Source organism: Trichomycterus rosablanca, chromosome 7, assembly GCF_030014385.1.
Source record: "Trichomycterus rosablanca isolate fTriRos1 chromosome 7, fTriRos1.hap1, whole genome shotgun sequence".
Lineage (NCBI taxonomy): Eukaryota > Metazoa > Chordata > Actinopteri > Siluriformes > Trichomycteridae > Trichomycterus > Trichomycterus rosablanca.
The window spans coordinates 34614720-34634478 of NC_085994.1; the positions used below are offsets into that span (position 1 = coordinate 34614720).

Sequence of the window (19759 nt, forward strand, 5' to 3'; positions counted from 1 at the left end):
ACATCTAACTGGTTATTTGGTCTCAATTCTGTGATGAATAATCTTGTACTGTACTGTTTTAATAAAAGTACAAAAATTAATAAAATAACTTTATTGACTTTATTACCAAAAAGAGCCAAACAAAGTGTTTTACTGTAAAAACTTGACTATAAAGTAAACTTTTAAGTGAAGGGCAAAGCAAAAGGCGAAGCATATTGCCCTTAGCAGGAGTTATTCATTCGACATCTGTCAGCAGAACAAGTTTGATAATAGCTATTAACATTACTGATGATGGTAAAACATGATCACCCAGAACTGCTTCACCAAAGATTTTTGGTAACATTTTCCAAAATAAGATCTAACATGATTTATTACAGATGACTGCATTACATCCAAATCTGTCATAGTCAGTACTAGTGCTTGTAGTTTAGACACCTTTGGTAAAATATTGTTTAGTCTTTAGGTTTAAAAAGGTTCAATATATTCTTTGTATGTACAAAAATACTTTTACAATTACTATGTTTAAAAATGTAGTGCACAATAACAAAAAATGTGTGTTACCTAAAATTTAATTTAAAACACAGGTAACACTGTCTTTTTTCTTGTGATAATTAACAAGCATTGTTCAAGCTTAAAAGAACCACAACCAAACCGGTTTGACTATTGAGTCTTATTAAACCTGGTTTCTCTGGAAAACTGCATGGATACACACTGTATAACATCATTTGAATATGTAAAACATGTTTAGGCCATTCAAAACATATAGTTGTGACATGTCACAACTCAAATTTAATTTCTATGAGTGAATCTGCTTTTGCTTATAAATGCTACTGCTGCTCGAGGACTAATCAGATTATTGTGATGAAGTGAATTGACGTGGAAAGATAATGAGGGGAAACTGTAAGTGCACTGACTTCATTAGCTCATTAGCTTACACAGAATAATCACTTACAGTGATGTCCAGCGTCAGTTATGAGAACTTATCTACAATATCCATTAAATAACTGGTAAGAAACTGTATTACTATAAATATTTGAACTGAATACGGGTCAAGAGACAGAAGTAGAGTAAGTACCATGTGTTAATAGGGTTTAAAATGGGTTTAAAATATGACTTCCAGATTTTTAATTATTTTTTTAAACACAATATGTGATTATTGCAGGTGTTTCTGACTGGAACTTTTAGTTAAGTGTTTTAAATGCAGAATAATGTTATATTCTGGTCACTGGTGTTGAAGGAACACATACCTATTTGTGCAAAAATGTTTTATAGTACTTTTTATGCAGGCGGCACAGTGCCTCAGTGGGTAGCACTGTCCTCGGTTCCATCCCCAGGCGGTGCGGTCCGGGTCCTTTCTGTGTGGAGTTTGCATGTTCTCCCCGTGTCTGCGTGGGTTTCCTCCGGGAGCTCCGGTTTCCTCCGACAGTCCAAAGACGTGCAAGTGAGGTGAATTGGAAATACAAAATTGTCCATGACTGTGTTTGACATTAAACATGAACTGATGAATCTTGTGTAATGAGTAACTACCGTTTCTGTCATGAATGTAACCAAAGTGTGTAAAACATGACATTAAAATCTTAATAAATAAATAACTTTTATATGCTTAGTAATGTTTTTAATGGAATAAATGTATATATTTCCCTCATTTTTCAATTCATTTATATTTTTTTTTACATTTCAGCTTGCAGCAGCTTTTGTCTGTTGGTGCCATTACACTTTTTTAGTAGTGAGTATATTTTACTCAACAACAACAAAAAATAATAATACATTTTAATAGTTTTATTTAATTATCTTTATTTTATTTAATGAGAAATGTGTGGAACTGTGTGTACAAAAAACTGTACTAAAGATATCAATGTTGTGTCTTTAGAACACTATCATATCACACTATCATTCATTTAATAAGGTCAAGATTATTGAGCTCATTGAAGCACAAAACTCACAGTTAAATACAGTCCATGTTATTTTTACATCACATTAACTCATGTTACGAGTGATTAACAGGAGTAAAACACTGTTGCCAATTTATAAGGTTTACACTATATGGTCAAAAGTATGTGGACAGGTGTAAACAATCAATTATACTTACTCACTCACTTTCTTAACCGCTTATCCAATCAGGGTTGCGAGCCTATCCCAGTTTTTTTTTAATAGACGCAAGGCACACAGTAACTCCCTGGACAGGGCACCAGTCCATCATCTTATACACACACCCATTCACCTGTTGGGCAATTCAGTGTCTCCAATTAACCTGACTGCATGTTTTTGGACTGTGGGAGGAAACCGGAGCTCCCAGGGGAATCTCACGCAGCCTTGCTGTGAGGCTACCCACTGAGCCACTGTGCCGCCCTCAATTGTACTTGATGCTTCAAATCTTGTGCCAACAATTTGGAAATGCTAATAAAGACATGGTTTCATGAGTTTGGTGTGGAACTCCTGTACCATCACACCACCCTGACCCCAACCACATGAAGGACTTTTGGGATAAACTGAAACACAAATTCCTTCCATATCAAGCACCATATCCTGCTTATCATTTTGAAGTGTGGTCTCCAAAAGCCCACTGCCTGATGTTCACATACATTTGGCTGTACAATGTAACATATTTCACTGGTTAGTTTGCAGGTCTATGCCATATCAATGCACTGTGTTGGTATTCAGTTAGTTTAACCCCTCTAAATCGATCCTTAATAAAAAGGGACCAAAACAGGACCACTGACTAGATTTTTAGATTGTGTGGTATGTTTTTATTCATTTACTTATTTGCTTTATCAAATAAGAATAAACAGACTCTTGTCAATATTAGCCCCAAGCACCGAGAAGCCAATCCATTCTCCTATTGGCATTTTAATTGTAGATGAGGGAAGATCAATATTATCTAAAGAAAACCAACACAGGTGTTGTGATAACAAGCCAAACTCTACCCAGACGGTAACCAAAGAAAATGATCAAAGAATCAAACCAATAAGCCTAGAGCTGTGCAACATCAGCACACTCTGAATTTTTAAAACATTATTTAAGCTGCTTGGTTGTGAATAGCCAAAATATATTTTTATTTATTTATTTAGATTTTAACATCATGTTTTACACACTTTGGTCACACCCATGACTGAACAGGTAGTTATTCGTTCAAATATTTAATGTCAAACACAGTTATGGACAATTTAGTGTCTCCAATTCACCAGACTAACATGTCTTTGGACTGTGTGAGCAAACCAGAACTCCCGGAGGAAACCCTCACAAACACAGGGAGAACATAAGAACTCCACACAAAAAGGACCCGGACCGCTCCGCCTGGGAATCGAATCCAGGACCTTCTTGCTGTGAGCCACCGTGCCAACCCAAATTGTAAATAGCCATAATAAAATTCATTATCCAGGACAAAGACGTTTAGTTGCTCACTGTACCTCTAAGGTTGGTATAGTGGTGCTAATTAATCACAAATAGTTCACAATGAATGGCAGAAAGCAAACTGTAATACACTCCTGACACTGATTTTGATTTTGTTGTACAGCTTTAAAAATATAATAATAATCGTAGTGTAGTGTGCACTAGACTCAAATATACATTTTTGACTTTTGGTACTTTGATACTTGACTAGTATGGCAACACTTTACCCATGAAATCCCCTCATTAATGATTAAGTGATTAGTGGAGAAGCATGGCTTTCTGTCTGTGCTGTCCACTTCTCATCAAACCCCTAAATATTAAATTGTTTTTTTTTATTTGTAATGTGAGATTTCCGGTTTGAGAGAACGCAGTGCGTGTTGTGGCTGCAGCTTCTCTCTGGATTTTTGGTTTTCCTTCAGCCATTCTTCCTCTTTTCCGTTTTTTTTTTAGCATAACTGTTTCTCTGGTGCTCCTGTTCTTTTCTTACAACTTTACTGTTTACATTCACTGGTTCCGATGGACATTGTTGACCAACTTGGACACTTCAGCAACACCAGAGTCCCACCCGAGCCCTCTAACACCCATCCCGCATTTTATTTTTTACTTTAGCCACGGTGAGTTCCGCTAAGTTTCTCACTAAGTTGTTTGTTGACACTGTTGCTGTGCTGGGGAGTTTATTCACTTCTCTAACTCGGTGTGTTTGGACTTTGGTGTTTCTCTATACCAGCGTTTCTCAAAGTGTGGCCCGGGGGGTTTTTCAAACAGCTCAGCGTGACTGACATGAACTGTGGCCACTGTTTGTTTCATTTGCGGTTTGTTACCATGACTACGCCTCAGCCCGCCCTGCTGAATATCAAAATAGGAACTGAAGTGCATTTAAAAAAGCTTCAAAGCTTTTTTTGAAAAATGATGAGGCCAACTGAAACAGTAGATCTCAAGCCACGAAAGTATGGGCACCCCTGGTCTAGATATACAAAATGGAGAGGTAATGAAGAAAAACAGATACTAATACAGTGGTAAGACTTGAACTCTCACAAATTACTTTTTTTTTGGTACAGATTTAACTTTGTTATCTTTTTTGTAGTGTTTGCAAATGTTATTTCATATTTAATTTTTGAAATAGCAGACTGATTGAAGGAGCAGTTCAGTGATATGTCAAAAAGTGGTTTGATAAAGTCAAGTACAACAGAAATTACTGAAATATAGGTGAAAGGAACATTCATGATCTTTGAAGTTTTTTTAACAAAGTTAAACAAGGGGGGGGCATGAAAATTTTTCATCTTTCAGATACAAACAGGCCGGGTAGAGAAGAGCTGACAAAATGTCTATAAAAAAGTCAGTAACTACACTACTACTACAACTACAATGTGCACCTATAAAAGAAGTAGAAAAGAAGTAAAAAAAAATAGTTACAAAGTATGTGTAAACAAACTATCAACCAAGTTCTTATATAAAATCTTATGTTTAATAACTCTATAATCAAGATATACAGCTCAACATATTCATTTGAACATATGCAACACAATCACTTTAAGATAAAACATAGTCTTCATTTAAAAATTACAATCAGCAGAATCAGTCAAATTGACATACTTAGTTTTAACAAGGTTTTACTTCATCCAGTTACTTCATTTCTCTCAGGCACCCTGGCTATTTTACTCTCATTTGTCCTCAATAACTACTTTATTCTGTCAGGGTCAGACAAGGCAGCAGAGCATCACAAACGTACCCATTTACTCTCTTCCTCATATCAATTTCTCATGAATGTGGGAGGAAATCCCAACATCTGCTGAGCCACTGTGCCCAATCAGTCAGATCAGCAGACTTTCATGCTCAGACTATAAATTCACACAGATAAATACATTTGAAAATGCAGAGTTCGTATCAGAATGTTTTCTGTCCACACAAATGCACACGAGCATAAACATAAACTCAACCAGACTGGGATAAAGCCAGAGGATGAGGTATAACTCTAGATTTTAAATTCTAACTTTACTATGATTGATCTAACTTTAAAGAATCCAAAAAAGAAAAAAAAAAACAGGAGTCTTGGTAATATAAATACAGACATAAGAAGTAAGATGTAATGACCCTTACTTACCTAAACTAACTATTTAAAAAGTTTTACATAGTCAGAAATGGTATTTTTATTTGGATTTCAAACCGAAATAGAGAAAAAACATACACTGTCAAATATACTCGTAGTTTGGATACTAACATTCACATCTACGGACAATTTTATCCAGAATGACTTACAGTTATGATCAAATGCCATGCACACAATTGAGGGTTAAAAGTCTTGCTAAGAGGCCCAATGGTGGCAACTGAATAATAGTAAGAATTGAACCAGTAAGTTTCTGATCACTAGTCCAGTACCTCAGGGTTTCTAGACCCAGCCATAACTCTCAAAAAGTTTCAGTTTTGGTAGGATTTACTCCCTACTAGAAAAATCCCATCCCTTGCATTAGTAGAATGTTTGACATCCCTCGCTGTGGAAACAATTATTCAATTTAGTGTTGTAAAATGGCAGAGGAAACATCACTGCTGTCTTTGACGAAAAAAACAAAACAAAAAAAAACTGTGAAATCCAGCTTCTTCAGGAAGTAACCTTGGAAAAGTACAGGGAGAACCAGAGACAGTCAGTGCCTGCACCAGTCAGAGGCACCAAACTCAAACATAAACAGTAAACCTTGCAAAAAATGCCCTGTGTACAAAAATAACATTTTAATGCGTAGATGCCACAGTGGCTTTACCCTAAATCAACCGATAAAGTGATGGGTTCTCTCTGTTCAGTGACCATTTAAGATCTGATTGCTTGTTTTGGATATAGACACTGTGAAGAAGTTGTCCTCTTTAAGTTTTATATGCTCAGGCAGGTCCAGCTTCCTCTTCGCCTCTTCAATGTCACTGTGAATCGCTGCTTTCAGCTCATCTGGAGAGTTATAAAACAAACATGAGTTTTTTTTGGCTGTTAGTCAGTGCATCAGTACCAACCACCCGTGCCCTCTAACACCCATCCTGCATTTTTCGACTTTAGCCACAATGAGTTCCGCTATGTTTCTCACTAAGTTGTTTGTTGACACTGTTGCTGTGCTGGGGAGTTTATTCACTTCTCTACACTTGCCTAACGTGGTGTGTTTGGACTAAGGCTTTATAACTATAAAAATAGTCCTAAGTCAGTAACTACCCTTCTACAATGTGCACCTATAAAAGAAGAAATAAAATAGAAAAACTTAGCTACAAGGTAGGTGTAAACAAACTATCAACTAAGTGCTTATATAAAATCTTATATTTAACAACTCTGTCATCAACATGGTAAGCTGAACATATTTATCTGAACATATGCAACATATTAATTAACATATCAGTTAACATATCAATTAACATATTAAATGTAATTTCCAGGCAAATGCCATATTTTTGTTTTCTTGTTGCAAGAAAAGGCTATTTTGGAGTTTAAAAATCAAACAAACAACATTAGTGAATGTGAGTGAATTCTACCGAGTGAGTTGAATCCTCTTTCCGGACGAATGTAGCCAACCATAACCACACTCAACATCTGGCCATAGAAATCATCTTTAAACGTGTGGATTAAATGTGTTTCCTGTCAGAAAAATGAGCCATACAAATACCAGCATATGTTAGTGAAACATATAGATGTATGTTAAAAAATAATTTATGTCAATTAAAAAAATGTCTATGTTCACTATTATTATATCACATTTTTTTGCCTTTATAAACTGTAATATGATCTAATAATTTTGGTGAGTGCCAACAAGTTTCTGACACATCTCTCATGTGGTATCGTCAACAATTCTTCTAGTGTCAAAGCTTCCAGCTTTTGACGTTTAATGGCTTTCATGTTGGAACTGCTTTATTTAAACACCACCAAAGATTAGCTTTGGTTAATTTAGAAGTGTGCTTGGGATCATTGTCTTGTTGGAAAGTCCAAATATCAACAAGGTCCAATTTCACCCCAGAAGGCCTAAAATTGCTCCTTAATATGCTTTAGTAGGGTCAAGAATGCCAGTTCCTGCAGCAGAATAAATGTGGAGTCTGGTCAAGAAGGCTTAGTTGTTAAATGATCTTATGGTAGCCCCTGATACATTTATCCCAGCCTTCATCGGGACGTCCTGTAAACTTTTTGCAGTGACACAGGGGTTTTTCTTTGTTGTCCTCATGAGATTGCTAAGCAGCCAAGCAGGTTTGCTGCTGCACTACAAGTTTGGACAGTCCAGACAGTATTCCATGGTATCACTAGGAATGTTCAAGATCCTGTTAGTCCTTTTATACCCATTGCCTTTTTGATGCTACAGTAGCTCGTCTGTTGGATCGGACCACACGGGCCAGCCTTCGCTCCACATGTGCATCAATGAGCCTTGGCCGCCCATGAAGCTGTCACCGGTTTACCACTGTTCCTTTCTTGGACCACTTTTGATAGATACTGACCACTGCAGACCGGGAACACCCCACAAGAGCTGTAGTTTTGGAGATGCTCTGACAAATTTCAAAATCTTGTACAAATCCTTCCCAGAGATAAAAGAGTGGAAGTGCAAATTCATAATAATGCAAGTATTTGGATTTTAAATTGAAATCATACACTCACCATAGATTTCTTCGTGTTTTTGTAGTATGGGTTCCAGCCTATGCTCATCACCATCTTATGGATGTCCCCGCTGTCTACCCGTGCCCAGCCGTAATAGATGCCAGTGATGATATCAGCAGGCAGACTGTCCACCACTGACTCTGGAAAGTTTGCTGTGGTATGTATAAAATAGATATTTAATTATTCACCTGCAGTTTCTCTATAGACTCTTAGACAAAACCTTTAATTAGTGTTTACAATAAGTTATGGCCTGCTTGAAGCTACTCCAGTATCTGTCCAAATATCTGTGGACTAATAACAAACATTTAGGCTGCTTTATGCTAGCGTTTGCACATGCATTCGTCTGTAAGTCTGTAAACATAAACTTTTCATTTAAATAAAAACTGAATGTACTATTAAAACCATCTACAGTTTAACTTAGTGTTTACAAATTAAAAACACAATTACAGTTTAACTTAGTAGGTTTCTCTTCTTATATATATATATATATACAGTGGGGGAAATAAGTAATTGATCCCCTGCTGATTTTGTAAGTTTACCCCCTTACAAAGACTTGAACAGTCTATAATTTTTATGGAAGGTTTATTTTAACAGAGAGAGACAGAATATCAACAAAAAATGCAGAAAAAAAACATTAAATAAAACTTATAAATTAATTTGTATTTAATTAAGGGAAATAAGTATTTGATCCCCTACCAACCAGCAAGAATTCTGACCCCCACAGACCGGTTATGTGCACAAAAGGCACACAAATTAGTCCTGTCCCTGTATAAAAGACTCCTGTTTCTTCCGTTCAAATCTCTCGACCACCATGGGCAAGACCAAAGAGCTATCAAAGGACGTCAGGGACAAGATTGTAGACCTGCACACGGCTGGAATGGGCTACAAGACCATCAGCAAGAAGCTTGGTGAGAAAGAGACCACTGTTGGTGTGATAATTCGAAAATGAAAGAAATACAAGATCACAGTCAATCACCCTCGCTCTGGAGCTCCATGCAAGATCTCACCTGGTGGGGTAAGAATGATTCTGAGAAAGGTGAGGTCAGTCCAGAATTACACGGGAGGAGCTTGTCAATGATCTTAAGGGAGCTGGGAGCACAGTCACCAAGAAAACCATTAGTAACACACTTCGCCGTAATGGATTGAGATCCTGCAGTGCCCGCAAAGTCCCTCTGCTCAAGAAGGCTCATGTACAGGCCCGTCTGAAGTTTGCCAATGAACACCTGAATGATTCAGAGAAAGCTTGGGAGAATGTGATATGGTCAGATGAGACCAAAATTTAGCTCTTTGGCATCAACTCCACTTGCTGTGTTTGGAGGCAGAGAAATGCCCAGTGGGGATGGTGTTCTTGCTCCCAGCTCCCTTGAGATCATTGACAAGCTCCTCCCGTGTAATTCTGGACTGACCTCACCTTTCTCAGAATCATTCTTACCCCACCAGGTGAGATCCTGCATGGAGCTCCAGAGCGAGGGCGATTGACTGTGATCTTGTATTTCTTCCATTTTCGAATTATCGCACCAACAGTGGTCTCTTTCTCACCAAGCTTCTTGCTGATGGTCTTGTAGCCCATTCCAGCCGTGTGCAGGTCTACAATCTTGTCCCTGACGTCCTTTGATAGCTCTTTGGTCTTGCCCATGGTGGTCGAGAGATTTGAACGGAAGAAACTGATTCTGTGACAGGAGTCTTTTATACAGGGACAGGACTAATTTGTGTGCCTCATGGGCACATAACCGGTCTGTGGGGGTCAGAATTCTTGCTGGTTGGTAGGGGATCAAATACTTATTTCCCTTAATTAAATACAAATTAATTTATAACTTTTATTTAATGGTTTTTTTTCTGGATTTTTGGTTGATATTCTGTCTCTCTCTGTTAAAATAAACCTTCCATATAAATTATAGACTGTTCAAGTCTTTGTAAGGGGGTAAACTTACAAAATCAGCAGGGGATCAAATACTTATTTCCCCCCACTGTATATAAACAAGCTAGTTTTGCTTGGTTACCTGACTGGTAATTAATTTACTCGCTAGTATGTGTGGACGAATACTAAATGACACACTGTAGTGCACTACGTACGGCACATAAACTATTAGTTCATACACTACGTAGTGCTCATACACAGTGAACACCAATATATTTAAAACACAGCCCAGAAATTTTCACCGACTTCGACATTAGTCGCACACATCTGCTGAATGACCTGGCTGAATACTAAATGACAAGCCAAGGGAAGATATAGTACACTAAGTAGGGTGAAATGACCGTTAGTTCATGCCCTACGTAGTGTGCGTATGAGAAGAACACGTAGCTATTTAAGATACAGATCAGATAATTATGCTAGCTGTAGTCTTGCCGGTAGTCACTTGTGGTTGATGATTCTGAGAAAGGTGAGGTCAGTCCAGAATTACACGGGAGGAGCTTGTCAATGATCTTAAGGGAGCTGGGAGCACAGTCACCAAGAAAACCATTAGTAACACACTTCGCCGTAATGGATTGAGATCCTGCAGTGCCCGCAAAGTCCCTCTGCTCAAGAAGGCTCATGTACAGGCCCGTCTGAAGTTTGCCAATGAACACCTGAATGATTCAGAGAAAGCTTGGGAGAATGTGATATGGTCAGATGAGACCAAAATTTAGCTCTTTGGCATCAACTCCACTTGCTGTGTTTGGAGGCAGAGAAATGCCCAGTGGGGATGGTGTTCTTGCTCCCAGCTCCCTTGAGATCATTGACAAGCTCCTCCCGTGTAATTCTGGACTGACCTCACCTTTCTCAGAATCATTCTTACCCCACCAGGTGAGATCCTGCATGGAGCTCCAGAGCGAGGGCGATTGACTGTGATCTTGTATTTCTTCCATTTTCGAATTATCGCACCAACAGTGGTCTCTTTCTCACCAAGCTTCTTGCTGATGGTCTTGTAGCCCATTCCAGCCGTGTGCAGGTCTACAATCTTGTCCCTGACGTCCTTTGATAGCTCTTTGGTCTTGCCCATGGTGGTCGAGAGATTTGAACGGAAGAAACTGATTCTGTGACAGGAGTCTTTTATACAGGGACAGGACTAATTTGTGTGCCTCATGGGCACATAACCGGTCTGTGGGGGTCAGAATTCTTGCTGGTTGGTAGGGGATCAAATACTTATTTCCCTTAATTAAATACAAATTAATTTATAACTTTTATTTAATGGTTTTTTTTCTGGATTTTTGGTTGATATTCTGTCTCTCTCTGTTAAAATAAACCTTCCATATAAATTATAGACTGTTCAAGTCTTTGTAAGGGGGTAAACTTACAAAATCAGCAGGGGATCAAATACTTATTTCCCCCCACTGTATATAAACAAGCTAGTTTTGCTTGGTTACCTGACTGGTAATTAATTTACTCGCTAGTATGTGTGGACGAATACTAAATGACACACTGTAGTGCACTACGTACGGCACATAAACTATTAGTTCATACACTACGTAGTGCTCATACACAGTGAACACCAATATATTTAAAACAGCCCAGAAATTTTCACCGACTTCGACATTAGTCGCACACATCTGCTGAATGACCTGGCTGAATACTAAATGACAAGCCAAGGGAAGATATAGTACACTAAGTAGGGTGAAATGACCGTTAGTTCATGCCCTACGTAGTGTGCGTATGAGAAGAACACGTAGCTATTTAAGATACAGATCAGATAATTATGCTAGCTGTAGTCTTGCCGGTAGTCACTTGTGGTGTTTCTGACTGAATACCAAATGATACATTGCTGGAAGATATAATTCACTAAGTAGAGTGAAGTGCCCATTAATTAATTTTTACACTATGTAATGAGAATATATAATAAATAAGAAGCTATTTGAGGTACAGCTTGGATAGCTGTAACCTCGCCGGTAGTCACATGCATTGTGGTGTTTATGGTTAAATACCCAATAACATATTGTTGACAGATTTAGTACACTGAGTAGTACACTTTTTCCTCTACATGGGAAAAATGCCTAGTAGTTCTTACTCTGGGTAGTGTTCATGTATAAAGAATACAAAGCTATTTCAAATACAGCTCAGATGGTTATGCTGACTGTACCCTTGCCTGAGGTCGCTAGTATGTATGCTAAATCCCAAACGACATTCCTTCAGAACATTAAGTGGACTATTTTGGGTGAAGTGTCCGTTTGTTTCCACCTTACTTAGATCACCTTTATAGGCTGCATACAACCATTTGATATACAGCCAACAGTAACCGCTTTGACCACTGTATGATTTACCTGTTGGGATCCCAAGCTCTTTGCTTCCTCTCCCAAATCCACGTATCACTTCTCCGCGGCAAAAATACGGCAGGTACCTCATGTCCGCGTCCAAATAATGAACACTTACTGTAGTAAAAAGTCTTTATAGCCTAGCTTCTGTGTGAGAAGAGAAAAAAACCTTACGCAGCTACTGATGACCCTCTCGATCCTTCTAGAGCTCACCGGTCAATATACTGTCGCAATGAACTACAACTGAAGACGACAATATTAGATAAAACAAATACATCGGCCGACACGGTTATAAGCTCTGAAAAATATCCCACAGCCGTATAGAAACCTTAATGTTTGTATAATAAAGTGGAACTACGGATCTGTAAAATGAACAGACGAGAACTGACAGTACAAAGTTTTCTCCCCGCCCATATTCCGACAGATCCGCCTCATGCGGTAGAGTTTGGCGAAAAATGGGTGGTAAACATAAAGCAGGACATGACGAGCTCCATGTGTCTTTCCCTTCAGTATAAAAGTCCCTAGCCTCTAGTTAGGAGTGTATATACAGTATATATACACACACCGATCAGCCATAACATTAAAACCACCTTCCTAACTGACTGGTTTGCGGCTGTGCAGCCCCATACGCAACAAACTGTGATGCTCTGTGTATTCTGACACCTTTCTATCAGAACCAGCTTTAACTTCTTCAGCAATTTGAGCTACAGTAGCTCGTGTGTTGGATCGGACCACACGGGCCAGCCTTCGCTCCACACGTGCATCAATGAGTCTTGGTCGCCCATGAAGCTGTCACCGGTTTACCACTGTTCCTTCCTTGGACCACTTTTGATAGATACTGACCACTGCAGACCGGGAACACCCCACAAGAGCTGTAGTTTTGGAGATGCTCTGACCCAGTCGTCTAGCCATCACAATTTGGCCCTTGTCAAACTCGCTCAAATCCTTACGCTCGCCCATTTTTCCTGCTTCTAACACATCAACTTTAAAAATAAAATGTTCACTTGCTGCCTAACATATCCCACCCACTAACAGGTGCCGTGATGAAGAGTCAGTGTTCAGTGTTATTCACTTCACCTGTCAGTGGTCATAAAGTCTGATCGGTGTATGTATTTGTGTGTATATATATATATATATATATAAAATTGTTTTTTTTTCAACTAAAACATGCTTTTACATTGTGGTTGAATAAGTGTAGAGTTATGGGTTGTAATTTTGTCCATTCAAAATAAAATCTTAAAAGTGTTCTTACAATACGAGTATGTCCAGTCCTGACATATCACAATTTTACCACCCTAGGGATCCTGGGAGTTCTTCTATAAACATGCAATTAAGAAGAATCACATGGTGGCTGTTTACTGGAGGTCTGCTCTTCATGCTCATACTTTTCAGGGTTACCCATAAAAAAAAGAAGACAGCCCACCGCAGTTGGCTGGACTTCAGAGATAACGAAACTGCAGAAGATGTCTGTGACTGCGAGATGATTTTAAATGGAGACGCTGATGAAATTGAACTCAGCAAGATATTGACCATCACAAAAAGCTTTAAAAACCACACATACATACCTGATGCACAGTACATCGAGCTTACAAATAACTGCGAAAAGTACCGTAGGTCTCGTAAATACCTTTCAGTCCCACTGAGTACGGAGGAAAAAGCATTCTCAGTGGCGTATTCTATTGTAGTCCACCACAAAGTGCAGAATTTTGAGCGGCTTTTGAGGTCTATATACACTCCTCAGAACTTCTACTGTGTCCATGTGGATAAAAAAGCCCCCATGTCCGTTATGACAGGGATAAGTGGCATTGTTTCTTGCTTTGATAACGTTTTCTTGGTCAGTAGGCGTGAACGTGTTTACTATGCCAGCTGGAGTCGCGTGCAGGCCGACATCAACTGCATGAAGGATCTTTACCAGGTCAGCAACCACTGGAAGTACTTCATCAACTTGTGTGGGCAGGATTTCCCAATCAAAACCAACCTAGAAATAGTGCGTGCCCTTAAAGCACTGGCAGGTGCCAACAGTTTAGAGACTGAGACCATGCCCTCTAGTAAAAATCACAGATGGATGAAAAAGCACCGTTTGATAAATGGCATAATCAGGGCAACCAACCTTAACAAAGAGCCACCACCTTTTACCCTAAAAATATTTTCCGGTGGCGCTTATATTGTTGTGAGCCGGGAATTTGTACGGTTTGTGCTTGAAGACCCCAATGCTCAAATGCTAATGGAGTGGGCAAATGATACCTACAGCCCAGATGAGCTTCTGTGGGCCACACTCCAGCGCATACCTGGTGTTCCGGGTTTCCTGCGACCGCATTCAAAATATGACATCTCAGACATTCACAGCATCTCCCGGCTAGTCAAGTGGGGACCCCATGAGCTGGGATTCGATGCAGTTTACCCTCGTTGTCATGGCATTCATATCCGAAATATTTGTGTGTATGGGGCAGGGGATTTACAGTGGATTCTAGAGCAGCACCATTTATTTGCAAATAAGTTTGACACAGACGTCGACCCAATTGCCATCAGATGTTTAGAAAGGTATCTCCGACACAAGGCCCTGAAAATGCAACAATAAAATACAGACTTTGTCCTTATTTAGAATTAAGGTAGGTAAAATGAAAATTGAGAACAGTGCAAGGTCATAATCATAATATCCTCCAATACTCATATATGCTCAAAATGCCCCTCCAATATACTGACATAAAAATGGAGGAGGATTGCCGGGAACTGTACATCGGGGAAACTAAACAGCCACTGGCGAAATGGATGGCCCAACATAGAAGATCGACCTCTTCTGGCCAGGAACAAAATGTATCTCTACAACAAACTTGTGTCCAGATGAACTGATTCAACTTTGTGGATACATTCACAAGCTTTGCGTAATGTCAGGACCCGTCAGTGTTGATATGGCAGGAATGTTTTAGAATGGCAGGAAATGGTTAGATCATGAGTCCCATGAACAAAGCTGGTGATACCCAGTACCAGTACTTGGAGGTGCTACTCAGCAAACCAAATTAAAATGAAAAAAGTAGCCGATAATATGCGCTCTACAATTTTTGTTATATCTTAATATATCTAAAATAATTACATTATAAAATAATATAACAAAATATTAATCTCCAAAGAAAAACATTTTTCTGTAAATCGATCATTTGTAATTATGAAGTATCATATATGCAGTTCTATTATTATTTTTACAAATATGGAATTTATCATGTTTTACATAAAAAATAATAATTTGTGTTTATATATAATAAAACACTGAGCAAAAAACAAACAAGAATCCATCCCATTAAAGTTTGGTTACCCACCACCTGACCGGGTGCTCAACATACACAGTTGGGTGTGTTTGAGGAAGAGAAGGATCGAAGGAGAATTGCCATAGTATGAGCGGTGGATGAATATGGAGAGTGTATAGTGTGGTCCTCTGGACATGCTTTCTGTAAGAAGTCATATCAGCTGCTTTATATGTGTCAGTGAACACGTGTGTTGTTCCTGTCCAGCAAAAAAAAGAAACTTTGAGAGCTCCCCAACATAAAAAATAGAAAAAAGAAAGTAATATCCATAACTTGACTGGAAGTCTGTATAAAATAACTTAGTTAAGCCCATTGTCTGCCAAACAACCACATAGCAACAAAGCCATATGGCAAATATTAAAGTTTATAAGTAGCTAGTTAGCCAATTATAATTACAAAACAGGACATTTTTATTTATTAGGATTTTAACATCATGTTTTACTCACTTTGGTTACATTCATGACAGGACAGGTAGTTACTGGTTACACAAGATTCATTAGTTCAAGCTTGTAATTTTGTATCTCCAATTCACCACAATCGCATGTCAGACCGCTCCACCTGGGAAACAAACCCAAGATCTTCTTGCTGTGAGGAAACAGTGCTGCCCACCAAGCCAACGTTCTGCCCCATAAGGAATTACAAGGAATTTTTGCAACAACAAATGATCACGGTCGTGTTTATACCGTAGTTTGGTTTTCTTGGTCTGGACCAAACAAGAAAATGATACATTGTTACATTTTAGGTTTGCTTAGCAATCACACTCACAAATTTACAAGTGATGTATGACGCATGTATGTTGTATATTTCGCAAGCCATAACAGTTTCACAAGAATAAACCATGATTGGCTTAATGCACTTATTGAGGTTGTGTATACCTAGTGGTATTTTTACCAACTGGAAACACTCAAGATGTGGTAAAATGAATAAAGTCAAAACAGCACCAAATATTCCTTCTCTGCGCACACCAAAGAAGGTATGTTATTCACAGAATGTATCAGATCTATCTCTGAATGTCTTAGATAACTCACTGTATGTGGTTAAAACAGAGTTAAAATGAAGCAAGTAATGCATGGTTAATGAAGCATAAAAATATTCCATCTCTGCTGTAAAGGAAAAGTTATCCGGATCCAAACTGGGATGATAGTCTCTTACCATCTGTCTTGCTCTGATACTCCACAGCAAGTTCAATACAAAACAAAAGATTTCCATTTTTTCTCTGGCAGCATATAAGATGCATTTTCTTCTATGCTAACACTCGTATATTGTTGTCTGTCACTGTAATAAACAATCAGTTCAAGAATAATTGGCACCCTTGGTTGAAGATGGCTAAAAGGGTCACGAAAATGTTTGTATGGTTCAAGCTCAGTCTGAACATACGTGCATATATGTAACTAACGTGTCACACTTATTGGCATTACTACACAGGTTTTTATTTACATTTTACTGTTTTGACTTCAGCTGATTGTTTAGGAACCCTTAAGCAGTCACCATGACTTCTTGTTTCCATGCAGAATAAATATGTAAGACATATTAAATTCCCATTGTCATTTAACAGAAGCACAAAACATTTTATTTTTGCCCCCACATCAAATGAGAAGGAGGCTGAAGAGGCAAAATTTTCTCCAAGCATCTTAGGTTTAGGATTTTGGATTAGACACCACTTTTGTGCCAACATACAATTTGGGACTATCCAAAAGAAAAATATTTCTATTTAACCAACAATGTAAGCATCACAAGTTCACTACATGCTCAATGAACTTTGAAAGGAACCAATGTCATATGAGAAAAAAAACAGAGCTTTATGGCCACCAAGTTGAATTTATTTAGAATTGAATTTACTCCCTTTTTCCCTAAATTGTGCTAGCCCATTACTGCAGGGATCCAGGGTTCAAATCCTCAACTGGGATTTAGCCAATCGGTTGTCTACATATAGACTTGATTGGCTATGTTTGAGGGAAGGAGATGACGAGGTGCTGCAATGGATTGGTGTCCTGTCCAAGGTGTGTTAATGCATTGTGCCTGAAAAAGTTTCTACAGCGATTAATTTATGTTTGAAGGAGAATAGTACATGTACAAATGTTTGTTTGTTGGAAAAATGTGACTTTTATGAGTTTCTTTGTAGGAAACCACAAAAAAGAAATCAACTCCAGTATAATTGCTAATTTTGTTTGTGTATATAGCATAACTGTTAGGACTAAAAATGTTTTGAACCCAATCCCTTTTTCCCCTAAATTAGCTAGCCCACTTCTGCAGGGATCCAGGGTTCAAATCCCCAAATGGGATTCAGCCAATCGGGCGTCTACATATAGACATGATTGGCTATGTCTGAGGGAGGGAAATGGCCAAGGTGCTGCAATGGATTGGTGTCCTGTCCAAGGTGTGTTAATGCATTGTCCCTGGACCCACCACGACCCTGACAAGGGTAAAGCGGCTGTAAAACATTTGTATTCCTTTGTTCAAGACTTCAGAGACAGAATTACTTCCATATAGAGTTGGCCTTTAAAGTAAAAAATTGAAAAGTTGCCCCCATTTGGCGTCAAAAAGTGCAGTTAAATGAAGAAGTGCAAGTGTCAAATCACAGAGAGGGGTAGAGAGAGAGCCACTTTTTGATTAATGCTCCTTAAATTAACTGTTTACTCTGCAGACTCCCAACATTCTCAGATTATGATAATTTTGTGACAGGCAGCTAGATTGATGCTTGAGAGCTTGTTTTAATTAATGGTTTTGTTTGTCTCCGGAGAATGGCTTTCTCTTCCTTCGCCTTGTGTTTTTTTTTTCTTTAACACTTTGTCGTTTGAAGATTGACTGCTATGTAATGGGACCCCCGTGTGTGTTTAGAAAAGTCGAGAAAAAGTATCTACAGCGATTAATTTATGTTTGAAGGAGAATAGTACATGTAGAAATGTTTGTTTGTTGAAAAAATGTGACTTTTATGAGTTTCTTTGTAGAAAACCACAAAAAAAGAAATCAACTGCAGTATAATTGCTAATTTTGTTTGTGTATATAGCATAACTGTTAGAACTGAAAATGTTTTGGAGTTGTCTTAAATAATCCAGTTTTAAATAACTTTAAGGTAGTTTAATTACAAATGATGTTTGTGCAAAATGTATTATTTATGTTTATAACTTGAATATGAATGCTTATGTTTGTCATCCTGGCGCTCGGGTGTCGTAGCACCAAAGTATGCAAGCCCACTACCACTGAGATCCAAGGATTCTGGGTTCGAATCTCAGAAACGCAATCGACAGGGCGGGCGTCTGCACCAATGTCTGTAGGGAGGGTGGTGGCCGAAACAGCCTAGCCATTAAGAGGTACGCTTGTCAGTGCCAGTCCTAAGCCTGGATAAAAATATGGAGGAAGGACATCAGGAAGGACATCGGGGGTAAAAACTGTCTGGTATGTGGACCAGATCTGCTCTGGCGACCCGTGCAGCTAAAAGAAAAGATATGTTTGTCATCTTAACAGTTTCTGTTTTTGATTTAGCAATTTTAATGTAAACATAACTTAGAAATGATCATTTTTAGGGGGTTGATTTTTTGCCGCCATACTTGACGGTTTTACGGTTGTTAAAAGATTGAAATTACAATACAGAGTTTACAATGATACTATTTTGATTTACTCATTAAATAAGAAAGATAATCAAGTTTAAAGTTGGTGAATCACATTTAAAGTTTAAAGCACTGATGGGTTTTATCAGGTTGATTAGAATTACTGCTGTGTTTCAACCATAAAAGACCTTTTACAGTTAGCTCTTATATATGTATCATAAAATATGATTTGGCATTTATATGTATAATGGACTATGATGTGATTTTTGTATGTATAATGTAATATGATTTGATACACTGAATTTTATATAATAGAAAATGATTTAATGCTTAAAAGCTTACAGTCTCAAAATGCACAGAAGCCCAGGTGAGTTCTATACAGGTTATTAACATTAACATCATGTATCAACTGTAAATGAGCTCTATCAATCAGACTATCAGACATGAGGGAACTACACGAGTTCCAACGAGGCAAGTTAAAAGAGGAATGGTAAATTTCATTTACACGTTTGGCCACGACAATAACTTCGAAAGGCAGGGCCTTTAGTGACACCCACTGGCTGAATTCTTACACATTTGTTTTGGAAAAATGAAGCATAATTCATAACAGGTTTGCAACTTCATATGTCATTTGCAAATTGCAAATATTACTTGGAAATTTTATTATGATAAAGCCACTATGAAAACATGACCTAAAAGATTTCCAA

The 19759-nt window shown here is 38.3% G+C and overlaps 2 protein-coding genes across 2 annotated transcripts; one reads left to right on the forward strand and one right to left on the reverse strand.

Annotated features, from left to right (window-relative positions):
- Positions 1-4812: 4812 nt before the first annotated feature.
- Positions 4813-12597, reverse strand: rfk (riboflavin kinase). Its single transcript, XM_062999292.1, has 4 exons — positions 12215-12597; positions 7976-8127; positions 6871-6973; positions 4813-6301 (listed from the first exon to the last, which is right to left on the reverse strand). The coding sequence occupies exons 1-4, from the start codon at positions 12294-12296 to the stop codon at positions 6159-6161; spliced, it is 480 nt and encodes a 159-aa protein (XP_062855362.1). The 5' UTR covers positions 12297-12597; the 3' UTR covers positions 4813-6158.
- LOC134318392 (beta-1,3-galactosyl-O-glycosyl-glycoprotein beta-1,6-N-acetylglucosaminyltransferase-like) lies at positions 8042-16359 on the forward strand. Its single transcript, XM_062999291.1, has 2 exons — positions 8042-8132; positions 13505-16359. The coding sequence occupies exon 2, from the start codon at positions 13530-13532 to the stop codon at positions 14781-14783; it is 1254 nt and encodes a 417-aa protein (XP_062855361.1). The 5' UTR covers positions 8042-8132; positions 13505-13529; the 3' UTR covers positions 14784-16359.
- Positions 16360-19759: the final 3400 nt, after the last annotated feature.